At 45.9% G+C, this 15,115-nt stretch overlaps 1 protein-coding gene across 8 annotated transcripts in view; it reads left to right on the top strand.

Annotated features, from left to right (window-relative positions):
- The window catches only part of LOC146810867 (RUN and FYVE domain-containing protein 1-like), a 516,661-nt gene that overhangs the window by 304,502 nt on the left and 197,044 nt on the right, over positions 1–15,115 (top strand). For 6 of the 8 annotated variants that reach the window (XM_085617892.1, XM_085617895.1, XM_085617894.1 and 3 more), the window contains one exon: positions 12,694–12,861. The exons of the other annotated variants lie outside the window; for them this stretch is intronic. In XM_085617892.1, coding sequence (XP_085474018.1) covers positions 12,694–12,861 — 168 coding nt within the window. The remainder of the gene's footprint in view (positions 1–12,693; positions 12,862–15,115) is intronic. 8 annotated transcript variants of the gene reach the window in all.

Genomic DNA, 15,115 nt, shown 5'->3' with positions numbered 1-15,115 from the left:
CTACTCGAAGGCCAGCCACCACAGCCTAGATTTCTACTGCACATACTGTGTGTGGGAGTCCCTGATCTGCTCTATCTTGACATATTTTCTACATTTGACTAGGTTCTGGCCTTTTGTACAACTTGCATGGACTCCTGGCAGATCCTGGCACAAGAGAAGGGCCCAACCATCATCTTGACAAAACAGGTTAAGAAATCTCTCTTCAAGATTTGCTCCTCTTGGGGGCGACAGCAGATTTATAGTGATGACCCTCATGAGAAATGCACATAGTGCTTTTAGCCTAAGTATTTTTTTTAATTGTTTTTATTGACTTCTCCAAACAAGTACAGAAATTAAAATAGAACAAGCCAGGGTTGTTTTAAAAAAGAGAGTCCCACGATCCGCGTGGCGCTTTCCACCTGTACGCAATCCACATATTGCGGGGGTATTGCGGCGGCAGATGTTTATGCGTATTACTCCTCCTCGCAACTCCTAGTGATCAATGAATGGTGGTATGGGTCCCAGACAGATCCGGCATACGCCGTTGAGCGGATTGCCATGGCGGGGGCCCCCCTGCTCCATTTTCTATACAGCAATGCATCTTTGGAAGTGCTTTCTCCGGCATGCCAGACAGTCTTCCAGACATGGAAGCGGGTGGTCCGGTCCATGGGCTGGCGGGGTAGGCTAACAGGATCCACTCCCTTTTGGCAGGGTACCTATTTACGGCCGGTCTCGGCGCTTTGTGGGTTCCCCAAATGGGACCTCATTGGTATCTCCACGCTAGAAGACATTATGCAGGGGACCACTCTTAAATCCTTTCAAAGCCTGGTATGTGGTGCGCCCTTTCCAGGGTGAAGAACAGCGACAACCCCTGCGGAACTACTGTAGACACAGCCCATGTCTCTAGAAATCGGGCCATATCCTGTCCCTCCACCTTTTCCGCGAATCCTACTATGCTCATGTTGTTCCGCCTGCTGTGGCCCTCGTCATTGCTGCTCGTCGCTCATGAGTATCCACCCTTCTGGTAAGGTTTCTCACCTACGCCGCTAGAGCATCCAAGTGGGGGAGTACTGCAGGTACCGCCATTTCGGTTTCCGTCCTCCTGGCGATCAGCTTACGATGGTCAATGCGCAAGATCCCCTTGTCTATTACAAGCGTCTCAATCTTTTGTTCCAGGTAGTCTCTATGGTTGAAGATGGCTTCAAGGATCTGCGCCGACGTAGTGCCTGTCAGCGCTCCCTCAGCTGAATTCCCAGCACTGTCTTCCGCAACGTCCGGTGGGCCCTCCTGCAGCGCCGTGGACCCTGAGCCAGGTCGAGTGTCCATCGTGTCCTCTCGCAATGGTCTAGTGCACCCCATCTTCGTGATAACTGTGCCCAGGATGGATTTCACCAGGAAAAAATGGAACTTCTAGCTCAGGACACCCCCATCTCAGGGGTGGCAGGGAACATCTGCCTCCGCCTCAGTTGGGCCCTGGCCCCAGAGTCAGGAAATCGCAAGTACACCACTCGTAGTCTTCATCCAGCTCAGCAAAACACACAGTTTCAGGCACAGGAGATGCACCCCCATGTCAAAGGAGGCCCCCGTCCAGCCCACGCTCACCAGCCTCCAACGGTCTATGCCGGGCCCAGTCCAGGCAGGTATGGTCCCAGTCCGCTCCACACCTCAGACCTCTGGGTCTCAGGCCCAGCAGCACCTCCAGGCGGTACCCCAACTTCTACCCTCAATATCAACAGTCCGTGGGTGCCCCCTCACCTCAGGCACACCTGCCCCACCTGGCCCTGAACAGGCATCCAAGCAGGGCTGCACAGTATTTGTACGTGGATCAGGCAGCTGGGTAGAGCTGCCAGGCCCCCAGCAGTCCACTCTGCCAACACGTTGTTCTGGGGTATCCGGACCCGTCCACAATGCCAATACTGCCTTCTCAGGGGCCCTGGTGGGCTGGGTCCAGCAAAAAAAAAAATCCCAGAGCATTAAGACGTGGCTCCTCGCTCCTCCAGAGGATCCTCCGCTGTCCCCCCACCCCCCTTCCAAGTCAGGGCTTGTGGCAGGTTGTTTGCTCCTCCGTTGGAAGACCCCAGGAGGCCACTGTCTCCAATCTAGGCCTGCCGCCAGCCAGAATCCGTAGTCCACATCAGGCGGACTGCTGCAGGCGCAATCAGAATCCCCCACTCCGTGGAGAGACTCCGCTAAAGTCTCCCTGGCCCAGAGGGCTCCTGCCAGGCCAGCCCCTCCTTTACTGGGCCTCACAACGAGGCTCGGGTGGCAGCTGAGCCCGCTGCACTTAGCACTCCCACCGTCTTGAGGCCATGTGTTGCTATGGATGGGTGCTTCCGTCACCACTGCAGGAGCCCCTGCATGTCTTAAAGGGGCTCCTCTACCCTCAGGAGGTATCAGAGCACTTTTATCTCCTCGCTCTCCCCCGTCTGGACCTCAGTTGCTTCCGGAGGATTCAGAGTGGCTGGTAAGGAGTGTCCCTAGGATGCGACCATCTTGCACGGCTGCCAACCACGACCCCCGCTTATATCCTAAACATAAGGCCCCTCGCTGTGATAATTGATCTACTTTTCCAACGGAGAACCTCAAGGATCGTAAATGGAGAATTGCCTTATATTTGCTGGAGAGGAAAGATTCACCCTATGTCGAATATCTCCTAAAGGTCGATATAATCTTCTACATCAAACTACTTCTCGAGCCAGCTCTCATCAGTGAGCAGGTAGTGACAGGCCCTACCTTCAGCGTCATAGTCCTCGACGTTGACTAGGTGCGTTTTCTCTTCATCTGTGATCTTTCCCTAGGTCTCCCACATAGGGAGTCCTTGGAAATGGAGCATCCTACCTCTACACCTGCATCAATCTTCTGAAGTCCAAGAAGCCTGAACTTCTCCTTGCCTTTAAGTTCTCCTGGACATGTTTTACCAAATTTGCAGGAGTCAGGAGGATATGAATCAGAAAGACACACAATGCACAGATGTGAGGGTCTGTTTGAGATTTCTTTCTTGCACATGTGGAATGATATTTTGTGAAGGAAAAATATTTCTATTTTCTCAAAAAACAAAAAACAATTGCTGATTTTTCTCTAAAGACTTTAAGCGAAGGAAAGTTTCCGATAGGAAGAAAACCTCCAAAAGGCCGTGCTCCATGCTAAATGATCCTGTCATCAGGAGTAAGAATAAAGAACTGGCTCAACTGCCACCTACTGGGCATTGTGGGATACTAGTGGAATGATGCTCCTTAAAGGAGCAGCACCAGTGTTCCCTGCCCTTCATGCTTCAGCCTGTTACTCTATTGTCCCTATTTTCGTTCACCCTTCCTTTAAAAAAGGGTTCCAAAAGGGTTTTCTAGTCACCACATTATTTCTAGTGTTCCTTTAAAAAATTATTACTTATTTGAAGTAAATAGCCAAACTTTGGCCAAGATAGCCTTTCATATGCTTTCCTAAAATACTATTTTTTTCTTTATATTAAAGAAAATAGTTTTTTTTTTTTTATTTTTTTTTTAATAAAGATGTATATAAAATTGGATATATATTTGTGAAAAGTGCTCCGCGATCCTGCATGGGCACGGGACAGTTTCATACCTATGACTACAATTAAGATTCCCCTGCAGGAGAACTAGGATTACAGGTCATTAATTAATCCTTCTCCATTACTGGTACTTTGCTAGATTCGCATGCTTGAAACATTCCCAGTCATTGAGGTGGGAGTTCCATGGCAACATAACTAAAGCAGACTGAGAGCCTATCCGCATTAAAGGCCTTTAGCGAGGTAACATCAGTAAAAAAGACCCATTGTCAAACAAATGATTACAGTACCGGGATCTCCACCCGTTCTGAGGCCATCTCACCTCAGTGGAAAGTGAGTCCTAGAGTCTTGCTCTCTCTTCAGACAAACAACTCTACTTTTACCTCAGAAGTCCTTTTCACACCCCTCTCTTCAGGGGTGTGTGCCTGTGTGATGAGTCATCCACCACCAGCTTCTGATTACATGAGAAAGATAGATGTTTCCTAAAATACAATCTTCTTCAAAAGAGAATTGCTTCAAAGCCTGTGATGCCAGTGGATAGATGAACATTTACACAGATTATCTTTGCAGGGTGGATCTGCTGGCTTCACCCCAACCACAAGGGTAAGGACTGCAAAATATGCATAATATTCTCGGCAACGGTTCTTAAGGGCCATGAAGGAAGGCTTTTGATGTGATTACAGAAATATATGGTCATAGATATGCCTTAAACTGGGGATGAGTCAGTCCAGAGCACCCTTTCTGAGAAGGGGTAATAAGAACGTAAATGTTATCCGAAAACTGGCCAGTCATCAAAAACCTCACCCTGTGTGGAACAACTGGCTTCGTCATTTTATGAGCCTCCGGAACAATCCAAAAAGGCCCATAAAAAAATCTAGCAAGCCTCTGTCTGTTTCCAAATCTGATGTGAAGAAAAGACCTTCATCCACCTCAATGTAACCACAAGCCTCACTACAACTTAAAAAGTCATCAGTGGACACACCATTGATGAGGAGGTCACAAACTCCACCTTCTATATAGAAGAAAAATAAAAAAATGTCTGACGACCACCCCATAGACCACGCTGTTGACAAAGAATCTGGAAAGGTCAGTTCTTTCGACAGGCACCCTGTTGATGACGGAACCATACATTATTGTTCCATCTACATTAGAACTTAGAACTGGGAAATGATCAGAAATATTCCTGGAGTATACATCGACAAGCAGAGTTTCACTGCAGCTAGCTGCAAAACTGCTCAAACCTAAACCAAAGGAATAATCCAACCCAGATTACCCGTTTTGAGCAGCATACAACCAATGACAGCGCAAGGGGAAGGGTATCATCAAAGTTCTAGATACGAATGCTATCAGCCACAATAGATGCAATCCGTTCCATTCTCCTGTGGCCAGCAACAAATGCCCCACAGTGAAATATCTGCAGGATTCTACAGCAAACCACAATCGAAATGCAGGGGTGGTTCTCAGGCAGAATCACAAGAATCAGGATGTCTCCTTTGACAGTGCCTTGGAGCTGGCTACTATCTCAACTAACCCCCTTCCCTCCCCCCCCCCCACAGAAATGGGTGCAAATAACATCAGAAAATGGATGCTGAATCTCATACAATTTAGGCACAAGCTGAAACTCATCTAACATCTACCCCCTCACCTCCAACACTTCGACTCAATCACAAACATCTACACAGACTAAAGACTTAAATCCTGATCATGCTGTGGAATTCATCCATTGGCCCAGTACCTTTCTTATTTATCAGGTCAATGTCTTCCTCTAGTATACAATCATTCTGGATGGTCCCTCTACAGGAACTCATAAGCTGCTAGTGGAGGGCAAGTATATGGTATATTCAGTTAGCAAAAGAGGCCGTCTCACAGAACGGGGATGCAGGTAGGGGGGCAGTGAGGATTCTGCAGTCATGTAGAGCATCCACTAGAAAGAGCGTTACTGAGGGTAAGTAACTGGTACTTCTAATGGATACTTCTATCTACTGATGACAGGCCCACCCTCAGCGCCTTCTGTCAATCCCAAACTTGCTTCAGGTTCTGCCCCATTGCTTGAGCTCACTTCCAGTCCACCACCCAAATGTATGCCAGCCCCACTGACCTAGATGGTGTCGAAGAAAAAACAATTTGTTCCTGTAGTCTTATCTGACTCCAAACCGAATTCATCTCCACCAGGCGTATTTGGCCCCCTGAAGCCGCACTGACTCTTTTAACCCCAGTTCATGCCAACTCAGACAGAATCATGCTTTTGCCTCAGAGTTGCACTCCAGCAAATCTTTGCTACGGACTCTTACCAGAGCCAACTGGCCTTTGGGGATTACATTGGAGATGAAGGGGAGTATGTTCCCTCACACTAAGATGATGAAAATGTATACATGGACTTGCAGGAGGCCAGAAGGCTAGACACTTACCTGAACACTGGGTCCACCCCTGAATCAGCCACAGAAGAGTGCATCGTTTGTAATGGGGTTGAGACATGCAAGCTGAGTTAGGCGTGACCGAGTGAGGTATTAAATCTACAACTTCCAACTTATGTAAGTTTGAACGATCGTACTTTTTAGGAAGCAGATGTTTTCTTGGTTAGTCTAGCCCCATCTAGTCAGCCAAAGCCAGCTGTTTGCTGCTGAGATATACCTAGGCTCTATGTGATATGGTTGGCAAGATTTTGCTGGTAGGCCCAGAGGAATTTCTGGCCAACCGGGCTCAAACCATTCAGGATGGTCAGGATGCTGGGCAATACTGACTTCATGGGTAGAGCAGCTGGCTCTACCGTAGTGCTTGGCAGCATGCTTGGACGAGATTCACAGGCTTCTCTGGTGACGTGCTTGCCACTTTAATGGACATGCCGTTTGATGGTTCTTGCCTCCTTGGCGAGAAGAGTGATTCAACATTGTGATGCTTTAAAGAAAGCTCTGCCTCTCTAAATGTTCCTTGGGTGTTTCCATGCATGAGACTGTACCTTCCACAGTTTTAGATCTTTCAAGGCTATTCAAGAAGATTTGAGTTTAGGCAACTTCGAGGCCCACTCCCCCTGCTACATTGCATATCAGTAATTTCGGGGTCGGGCAGGTATCAAGCAGACAACGCTAAGTTGCATTTTCAATTTGCTGTGCTCCCTTTTCATTCACCAGCCAGCAACCCTCAGATGTTCATGAAAGTGATGGCGGTGATCACAGCACAGCTTTGAAGGTTGGCGATTCCTGTTTTCCTCTACCTGAGCGACTCGCTGTTGAAAGCTCGCTCACCACAGTCAATTGTTTATCACCTCCAGATGATGGCGAGCTTCCTAACATAGCTGGGGTTAATTGTCAATGTGCCAAAGTCACACCTGACTCTTGCAGAGGTTCCTTTGAGCCATCCGGCATATGGTGCAGTTATAGGCCGTTCCTCTACCACCACATGTCTGGAACATTTGGGCTGTGATCCCAAAGTCTCATCCTCAGACCTGTGGCTCCTTTAGAGTGGCTCTAAGGCTCTGGGCCTTTTGACGTCCTCCTCGTCAACTATGCCAGGTGGCTAATTCAGGCTCTTCAGTGGAACCTGAAGTCTCAGTCGGTCCAGCACCAGGGAAACCAGTTGGATTCCATCAAGGTTTTGGTGGAGACTGTGAAAGACCTGCAGTGGTGGCTCAATCACAAGTGGACAGGCGGCGGCTCACCCCTCTCTCTGACTCACCCAAAGCTGACGATGGGGACAGATGCATCAGTGTTGGGATGTGGAGGTCCAACTGTAAGAAGTGGCGACCCAAGGGCTCTGGTCTCTGGCAGAGGCTCATCTCCCCGTCAGTCTGTTTGAGTTGGGGGCCATCCATCTGGCACTGAAAGCCTTTCTTTTATCCACCATAGGGAGGATTGTTCAGGTTCTCAAAACAGACACCCAGTGATACTACAACAAGCAGGGCTGGGTGGGATTCTGCATCCTGGGCCAGCAGGCACTTCATCTCTGGAACTGGATGGAGCACCAGGGCATTTCCCTGGTCGTCAACCACTGGTGGGATCTTTGAACGCCAGGTGGATGAACTCAGCTGCTGGCACCTGGGAGATCATGAATGGCGGTTACACCTTAGGTTGGCACAGGGGATCTTTCAGCAATTGGGAGAACTCTGGTTAGATCGTTTCACAATCATTGAGAAGATACAATGTCAAATATTTTGTTCACTGGAGTTTCCAAGAAACCTTTCTCTCTCTTAAATTGCGTCCAGACAGGGAATTCCTGAACCCTGTTCAGCCACAGCCTCTCCAGCTGAATATGATCAGGAATGACAGGGCCCAAGTCATCCTACTGGCAACAGATTGGTGGAGTGTGGTGCCTGAAACTTCTCGCCAGACGCATATGCCATTTGACCAAGCTACCGCTTCTGGAAGACCTGTTGCAGCAGCAGGGTAGTGTCCTGCACCCAAATTTGTTCAGTCTGCATCTCTGTATGTGGAGATTGAATGGCAACAGTTGTCTGACTTTGATCTTCCTCCCTAAGTTGTGAATATGATCCTGGCTACCAGGTGTCCTGGTAGCCTGGTTTGGCAGAATACTAATCCACTGCAGGCCAAACTGTTGGATGGCCTTGAGTTCATTTGTCTCAGGTCTAGCAAGGGCTTGCACAAGGTTATCTGTTGGCCCTTTCTGCCTTTTTATATTTATCTGTCCGACAGTTCTTGTTTAAATCACCGTTGTATTGAGATTTCTAAAAGTGTTGACTTATTTATTTCTTCCAGAACCCTTTGTGATGCTACAGCTAGATCTAAAATTTGTTCCTCACTTTATATGTACGCCATTCAAACCAAAGCACAGCTATCTGTTATGTCCCCTGACTCTTAAAACTGTGTTACGGGTTGCGGTGACTATGGCTCATCATGCAAATTAACTCCAAGCTCTCTTGGTGCAGCCACTTTGCACCGCTTTTTTCCCCAGATAAGGTGGTTTTGAGATCGAGAGTGGCCTTTTTGACAAAAGTCATGACTGCTTTTCACGTTGGGCAATCCATCACTTAACCAACATTCTTTGCTCAGCCTCACCCTTCAAAGAGAAGGAGAGACTCCATCAGCTTGATTCCAAAATCATATTGATCGTCCCAAAGACCATTGGATGGACGATCAGCTCTTTGTGAGTTTATTTGGGGCAAAGAAAAGCAAGGCAGCACTGAAAAGAACGCTGTCAAAGTGGATGGTTGTCTGCATTAAGATCTGCTAAGCACTGGTCAAGGAGCAGCTTTCGGAAGGACTAGGGGTTATACTATCTGGAATAAGGCTTGTACCACTGCGCTGACACACGAATGTGCATCATTGACATCTGTCAGTCTGCAACATGGGTGTCGGTACACAGGTTCTCGAAGCACTTCGGCCTTGACACCCAGGTCCGACTGGATAGATATCTTGCCCATTCTGTACTGTAGAATTTTTTATCTGGGCCATCCCACAGGCCCACCGCCTTTGGTGGTACTGCATTGGCATCTATTTTGTAGTTGAGGATTCTGTATTTAGAAGTATCCATTAGAAGTACCAGTTACTTACACTCAGTAATGCTCTTTCTAGTGGATGCTCTGCATGACTGCATAATCCTCACTGCCCCCCTACCTGCATCCCCGTTTTGTGAGACTGCCTCTTTTGCTAATTGAAAAGGCCCCTATTTAAGAATCACACTGGTTCCTTGGATTTTTGTTGGGATCTACGTCTGAGGGCTAGGACAGAGTAAAAAAAGCATTGGCAAATCCAATTGGTTTTGCCTTTGCAAGAGGTTCTATGTTTGTTTTCTCTAGTCTACAGTAGTTATGTGGTTAGTAAGTGTAAATTGTTTGTGTTAATAAAATAGTTTTAAATGTTTTACTGAATAAGTGATGATTGTTGGATGTTTTGTCTGCCACGGTAGACCTATTGGCTTTGCAAATGTTTTGTTTTGATGTTAGCCAGCCGAAGCATTAATGTAATAATTTTATAAATGAAGACAAAAAAGATAGCTTGTCCCCCAGTAATAACATTAGACATTGGAGCTGGCTAGAAGGTGCACTGAATTATGATTGCCCTCTAGATAATAGGTATTCCAGATATAGTTAGCAATGGTTTAGGAGTCATCTCTTGGAATATGGCAGGATGGTTTTGTGATATTACAGAATTGGATTTGTTAAACAGCCGAAACGCTGATATTAGATGTATCCAGGAAACACAGCTAACTTCGCGCTTCCAGTTTCATAATTACTATGTCCTTAGATGCCCATCAAGTACGGGCTTATTTCCTTAACGTTAAAATAGGCAGCATGACCATATTTTAATCACAGCAGCCGTTGTTGTCTGCTGCTTAACGTGCAGCGTGCCACACCCCCGGTACGGGAAGCTTTATCTCCCGAGAAGCCACAGTAACAGGATAGAAAGTGGGTGAAAATGATGTGCACTGAGACTGGAAAGCTCGCAACAGAATAATTGATTAGAGTGAGGCATGAGGTGAGAGACGAAAAAGGGCATGACCTCCAAATATACACACTGAGCAGGGTGCTACAGCATGTGTAGTGCTCTCCTTCCCCATAGACTCATAGCTGATAAACTCCTGCAGGATAAAAGTGCACTGAAGCTGACAAGTTTTCCTCCACTACCCTTAATAAACAAGAGTACACAGCTGCAGTTTTCAAATACAAGCGGTGGCTGTCAGCAACTCGGGCCTGGCTGCTGATGCAGGAACATTGCGGGGATCCCTTAACTTACTCTAATGCTCCCGTCCACTCCAGAACATCCAAGAGCAACGGGTGACTCCAGCAGGACACGACAGGTGGGATGTGCATCACGGACTCCTGGGGGTGTAGGCCACTCCTTAAGCACATCCTTCCTTTAAAACATGCACCCGTGAGCCCAGCCCGCCTACCTCTCTCGAGTGAGCCTGCTGGCAACCACCCCTCTCTGTACAACCCCATCGTACATCATACCTTATTAACCCATTGGTATGGCCTTCTTTATAAAAAAAGAAAGAAGTGCAATTATCCTCTAGCATGAAAGTGTGTTTCCTACCACAATCCCTCCGATTCTAAGTGACGTAAAGGCTAGAGCAGCTGACCTTGAAGCTGGAAAACTGGATTTGAGTCTCGGTGGTAGGCTCAACATCCCTTGATTCTGGGTGAATCACTTAATCTATGCGTGCCTGTGAATGTGTCAGTTTGTAGTGCAACTGGTGCTCATGTACAGCGCTCTGATAAAGAGCTCCGATAAGGGTCATGTTCGCGTGTGAATGTGTGTTAGAAATGCAACTGGTGCTCATGTAAAGCACTCCGATACGGGTCGAGTACACACTATGTAACACGACAGAGAAAGAATACAGTACTTTCCTGATCACTTTCAGAAACCAACAAAAAAAGTAGTGCACAGAAGCAAACAAACAAAGCAAAGTGAAAGGATACAAGTAATAGGCCCCGTCTCAATCGGAGGGAGCAAACACCAAGAGGAGTGACATAAAAAGATACATTACCCACTATGAAGAAAGCTTTTTGTAAGGACATGCAACAACACCAATGAAAAGTGATGGGTGAGCTGTAAGCCCACAGAGTAGATAATGCATGTCTTGAAGAGACAGCACATACGCTGCCTAGGCAAGACCTAAAAAGAAAATTTACTGTCGATGCTCAGGTATGGTGTTTTTATGTGACTCCATCATCACTTCCAAGGCAGAATGAAGTCAACAATCAGTCGCACAATGCCACCTACCGGTGCATTGGAGCATTACTAAAGGTAGGTAACTTGATCTTATGCTCAATACTTCATTTGGGAGATCTGATTTAATCCAATTGGGTGAAATTTCAGAGACCCTTAATCCTTCAGGCCCTAGGCAGTGCATAACTATTATCATCTTCCTTTTAAGCTTGTGAATGGGTCCTCATACAGATACTAAATAATATAGGAAGTTCCACTTCATCTCTTCCAACTCACACATAATTAAAACACACCAGTTCTTCCTTGTTCACCTCTGTTTCAGTTCTAGGTCAATATTGATACCCAACACTGCACCGGATCAATACCACTGAAGCTGTCTGTAATCACACTAAGTTCAAAGTGTATTTACATCTGTGAGCTCTTATCACGCCTCTTCTGCCTTCTCTTATTCCACCTGCCTTATTTCCTTGACTGACTTGCTATCCACCATGTTCTTCTACGGGAGTTGTCAGTGCTCGGGGCTCACTGTTGCACATGCATTCCTTTCTTTCTATTTGCGTGGTATAGTGTGTCGGTGTTCCAGTCCAGTGGTCTTCACCAAACGGCTGCCTCCAAAGGTGAGTCCACGCAATCAAACAGTGACTGAGTTAAGGTACGGCACGGGTTGAGCCCTGTAAGACTTGGTTTGTGGTATACATAGTTTGTTAAACAGCACTGAGAATCTGTTCATATCCCCAGAAATGGCTGCCCACTAGAATAGGGCATAACATTCCCAGCATGTCAATGAAACTAATCTGTTAACACACTACTTCCTCATATGCTTACCGAGTACTGACCACACATGCCTTTTAGCATGGCACCATCAGTTTAAGAACTTAACCACACAAGTTCAATGAATGTGTGCTGGGCTTGCGCACAGCCACGCCTCAAGTGAATACAGCTATAACCAATGTCAACAGATTGAGGTACTTGCCACTAAAAAGGAAATAATTTATGATGTAGCAATAATCAGCCAAGACAGTGTCTCGGGCGCAAAAGGTGATGGTACTGCCTCATCAAACCTTAGCAATTCAGATTAAAGTCTTTCTCCTTACTAACATACATGTATTTCGCTCCAGAGATACAAGCTCCTTGCCTTTACTCTATCAGTAATGTCTCTACACAGAGTAGGGGAGTTTAGCTTTACATCATACATAATCCCTTCCGGGGCAAGGTGGGCACATCCAACCTTCACTGTACCATGCCATTCTCCTTTTAACTATCGCCTTCATAGCCTTAGATCCCCAGTTTACCGACTACCTCCCAAGGATAAACAAAACACTAACAAAGGTAACTATCACACGATGACAGAGCATATACAGCAGATGTTCTTGGGACATGCACATACAACAAACAGAGATGGCATTATTCATCAGTTCAAACCACCACATAGTCCCATATTTTTTTATTTCTGTTTTATCTCATTTGACGTCTTCAGATATCTAACTAATTTGTAATGCGCAATATTTTGGAGACGTGCAGTAACATTCCGCTTTCAAAACTAGTCCTATTTTAACATGATTTTTTAAGGAAATGGAAAAAGAGTTAGAGCTTCAAATTGGAATGAAAACCGAAATGGAAATTGCTATGAAACTTTTGGAAAAGGACACCCATGAAAAGCAAGATAGTTTAGTCGCACTACGCCAGCAGCTGGATGAAGTCAAAGCAATTAATCTGCATATGTTCCAGAAAATCCAGGTAACCTCAATGTAATATTTTTCATATCTGGTGGTTAACTTATGTGCATATTCCACTTACCGCATCACTGTGATGTGAGCTGTCCTGAGTTAATTTATAAAATTATTTTTGAAACGCAAATCTGACCTGGTGAGTTGAAACTGTGCTACAGTGTCCATAAAAACTCAAAAAGCACCCAGTTCACGTTTATGAAAGAGGAAAAATGAATAGGGGTAACTGATCAGTAGAACAAGCATAGAGAAACAACTACGATAGAGCAGAGTGCCATACTTGTACAGATAACACTTGAGTTTTAGGTTTCTGGTAAGAGGCCATTTTGGGAGCAAGGCTTGCATGCTATTCTCACAAATTCTCATCTTAATAAATAATGGGTACACACACTATGAAAAATATCCCGATAAAATATAAGTCGAAAATCTGATGCGTGGAATCATAGTTTAGCTTTCTCTTTTTCCATGGTCTATAATAGTGATATTCAGTGCTGCAATTATGTTTCTGGCATCTGACTGCAATTATCATGGTTGTCAAGGGGCTTTAACAGTAATTTCCTCTTTTGCAACAAAAATATTTTGACCCCAGATGTCCCAAACATTGGGCGAATTGTTCTAGACGATAACAATAGAAGGGCTTGTGAATAGTCTATTTTAATATGGCTACAGGCAAGTTTATGTAATTACATGTTTCCAGCATGTGCTGCTATAGAACACATGCTTTGCATGTTCCTGCTTTTTAGTGTTGAGCATAGACGCAAGTTGTTTTTATTCAAAATAAAGGTTTCAGTTTTGAGGTAACATGTGGACTGTCCCCTCAAATCCACAATGCATCAGGAGATAGACTCCATCAGCATCTGGTTGGGACATATTTTTCGAGGACTCAGTTTAGACATATTTTCGTTCTCCCTCCCCCGGAACCCACGATGTCTGTTTGGTACAGGGTTTAGCAAACTTCGAAAAAAAACCTGTGTGATGGTGGATAAGTCAGTGTCTGTGTCTCGGACGTAAAAAAGGAGATTGCCAGCTTGTAGGGGCCACAATGTGAGTGGTACCATGTACTGGTAGTCTCCAGGTGGCCTCAAGGAGTTGCAGCCGGGCTGCCAAAGGTTCCATGGCCATAGCAAATAACTGCGATAAGGGACAACCCTGATGAGTGCCTCTACCTACAGGCCATGGTGCCGAGATATACTTCCCAGTTTTAACCCAGGCTGAAGGGGCAGAGTATAGCATTTGTATCAATTTCCACCTGTACGGACCTATACCGAATAGGCTCAGCACTCTGTGCATATATTCCCTATGTAGGGAATCAAAAGCTTTCTCCAAGTTCAATGAAATGCAGACTGCATTGGGAAAGGAAGCTTCCAGTTTACTTTTATTATGCCACAGCATGCGAAGATTTGAAGAGGTGTTACGACCTAATATAAAGCCTTCCTGGTCATCTTGAATTAACTCCGGTAGTTCCGGCAATAATCAACATACAAGCAATTTGGTAGAAATCTTATAGTCCCTATTTAAAAAATAGAGTGCAGACAATACAATGTCAAGTCCATTGGATCCTTGTGGGGTTTTAATCAAGTAGAGATGAGTGTGGTATTAAGGGTAAGGGAGCCTTTAGAAAAGATGGCCTCCTATAATATCAGCAATTGAGGTAGGCCATCGGTACCTGGAACTTTACCTTTAGGCAGAGCTTTGACTCAAGAGAATCTCAGGTTCCATAATGGGCATGCCAAGGGGCATTCGGGTCTCTCGGGTTAAACGAGGAAGTGGCAGTTGGGCAACAAAACTATCAAACTGGCCCGTGGAGCAGTATAAAAGTCCCAGTAGTAATTGTAAAAAGCGGCATTGATCAATGTCTGGGTGTGAGCTGTGTCCCCGGAGGGGAGAGAGATAGTGGATTAGAATCAGGCAAAAATGGGTGAGAAACCAAACGTGCCAGCAAGCAGCTAGATTTGTCTCCCTCAGTGTTGATCCTAGCTAGATAGGCAGCACAGTCTTGGCGCCTAAGTAGTTCAGCAGTATCAAAGAACATAACTCGCGCCCCGCACAGCTCACCCGCTCTGTCAGGGGAGACCACCACAGCTCGTTATAGCTCTGTCAGAGTTGACTCGGCCTGTTGGATATCCAGTGTGAGCACCCTGCGGGCACCCAGCATGGTTTTTAATGCAAAACCCGCTTGTGATGATCTTAAAAGTTTCCCACTCCACCAAACGGGAGGAGAAGTTTCCTGTATTCTCTTGAAAGAAGGTGTCAATGTGTTGGGA

The sequence above is a fragment of the Triturus cristatus genome, chromosome 7 (genome assembly GCF_964204655.1).
Source record: "Triturus cristatus chromosome 7, aTriCri1.1, whole genome shotgun sequence".
Classification (NCBI taxonomy): domain Eukaryota; kingdom Metazoa; phylum Chordata; class Amphibia; order Caudata; family Salamandridae; genus Triturus; species Triturus cristatus.
Note: the sequence above shows the minus strand (reverse complement) of the source record. Positions and strands in the feature narration are given on the sequence as shown.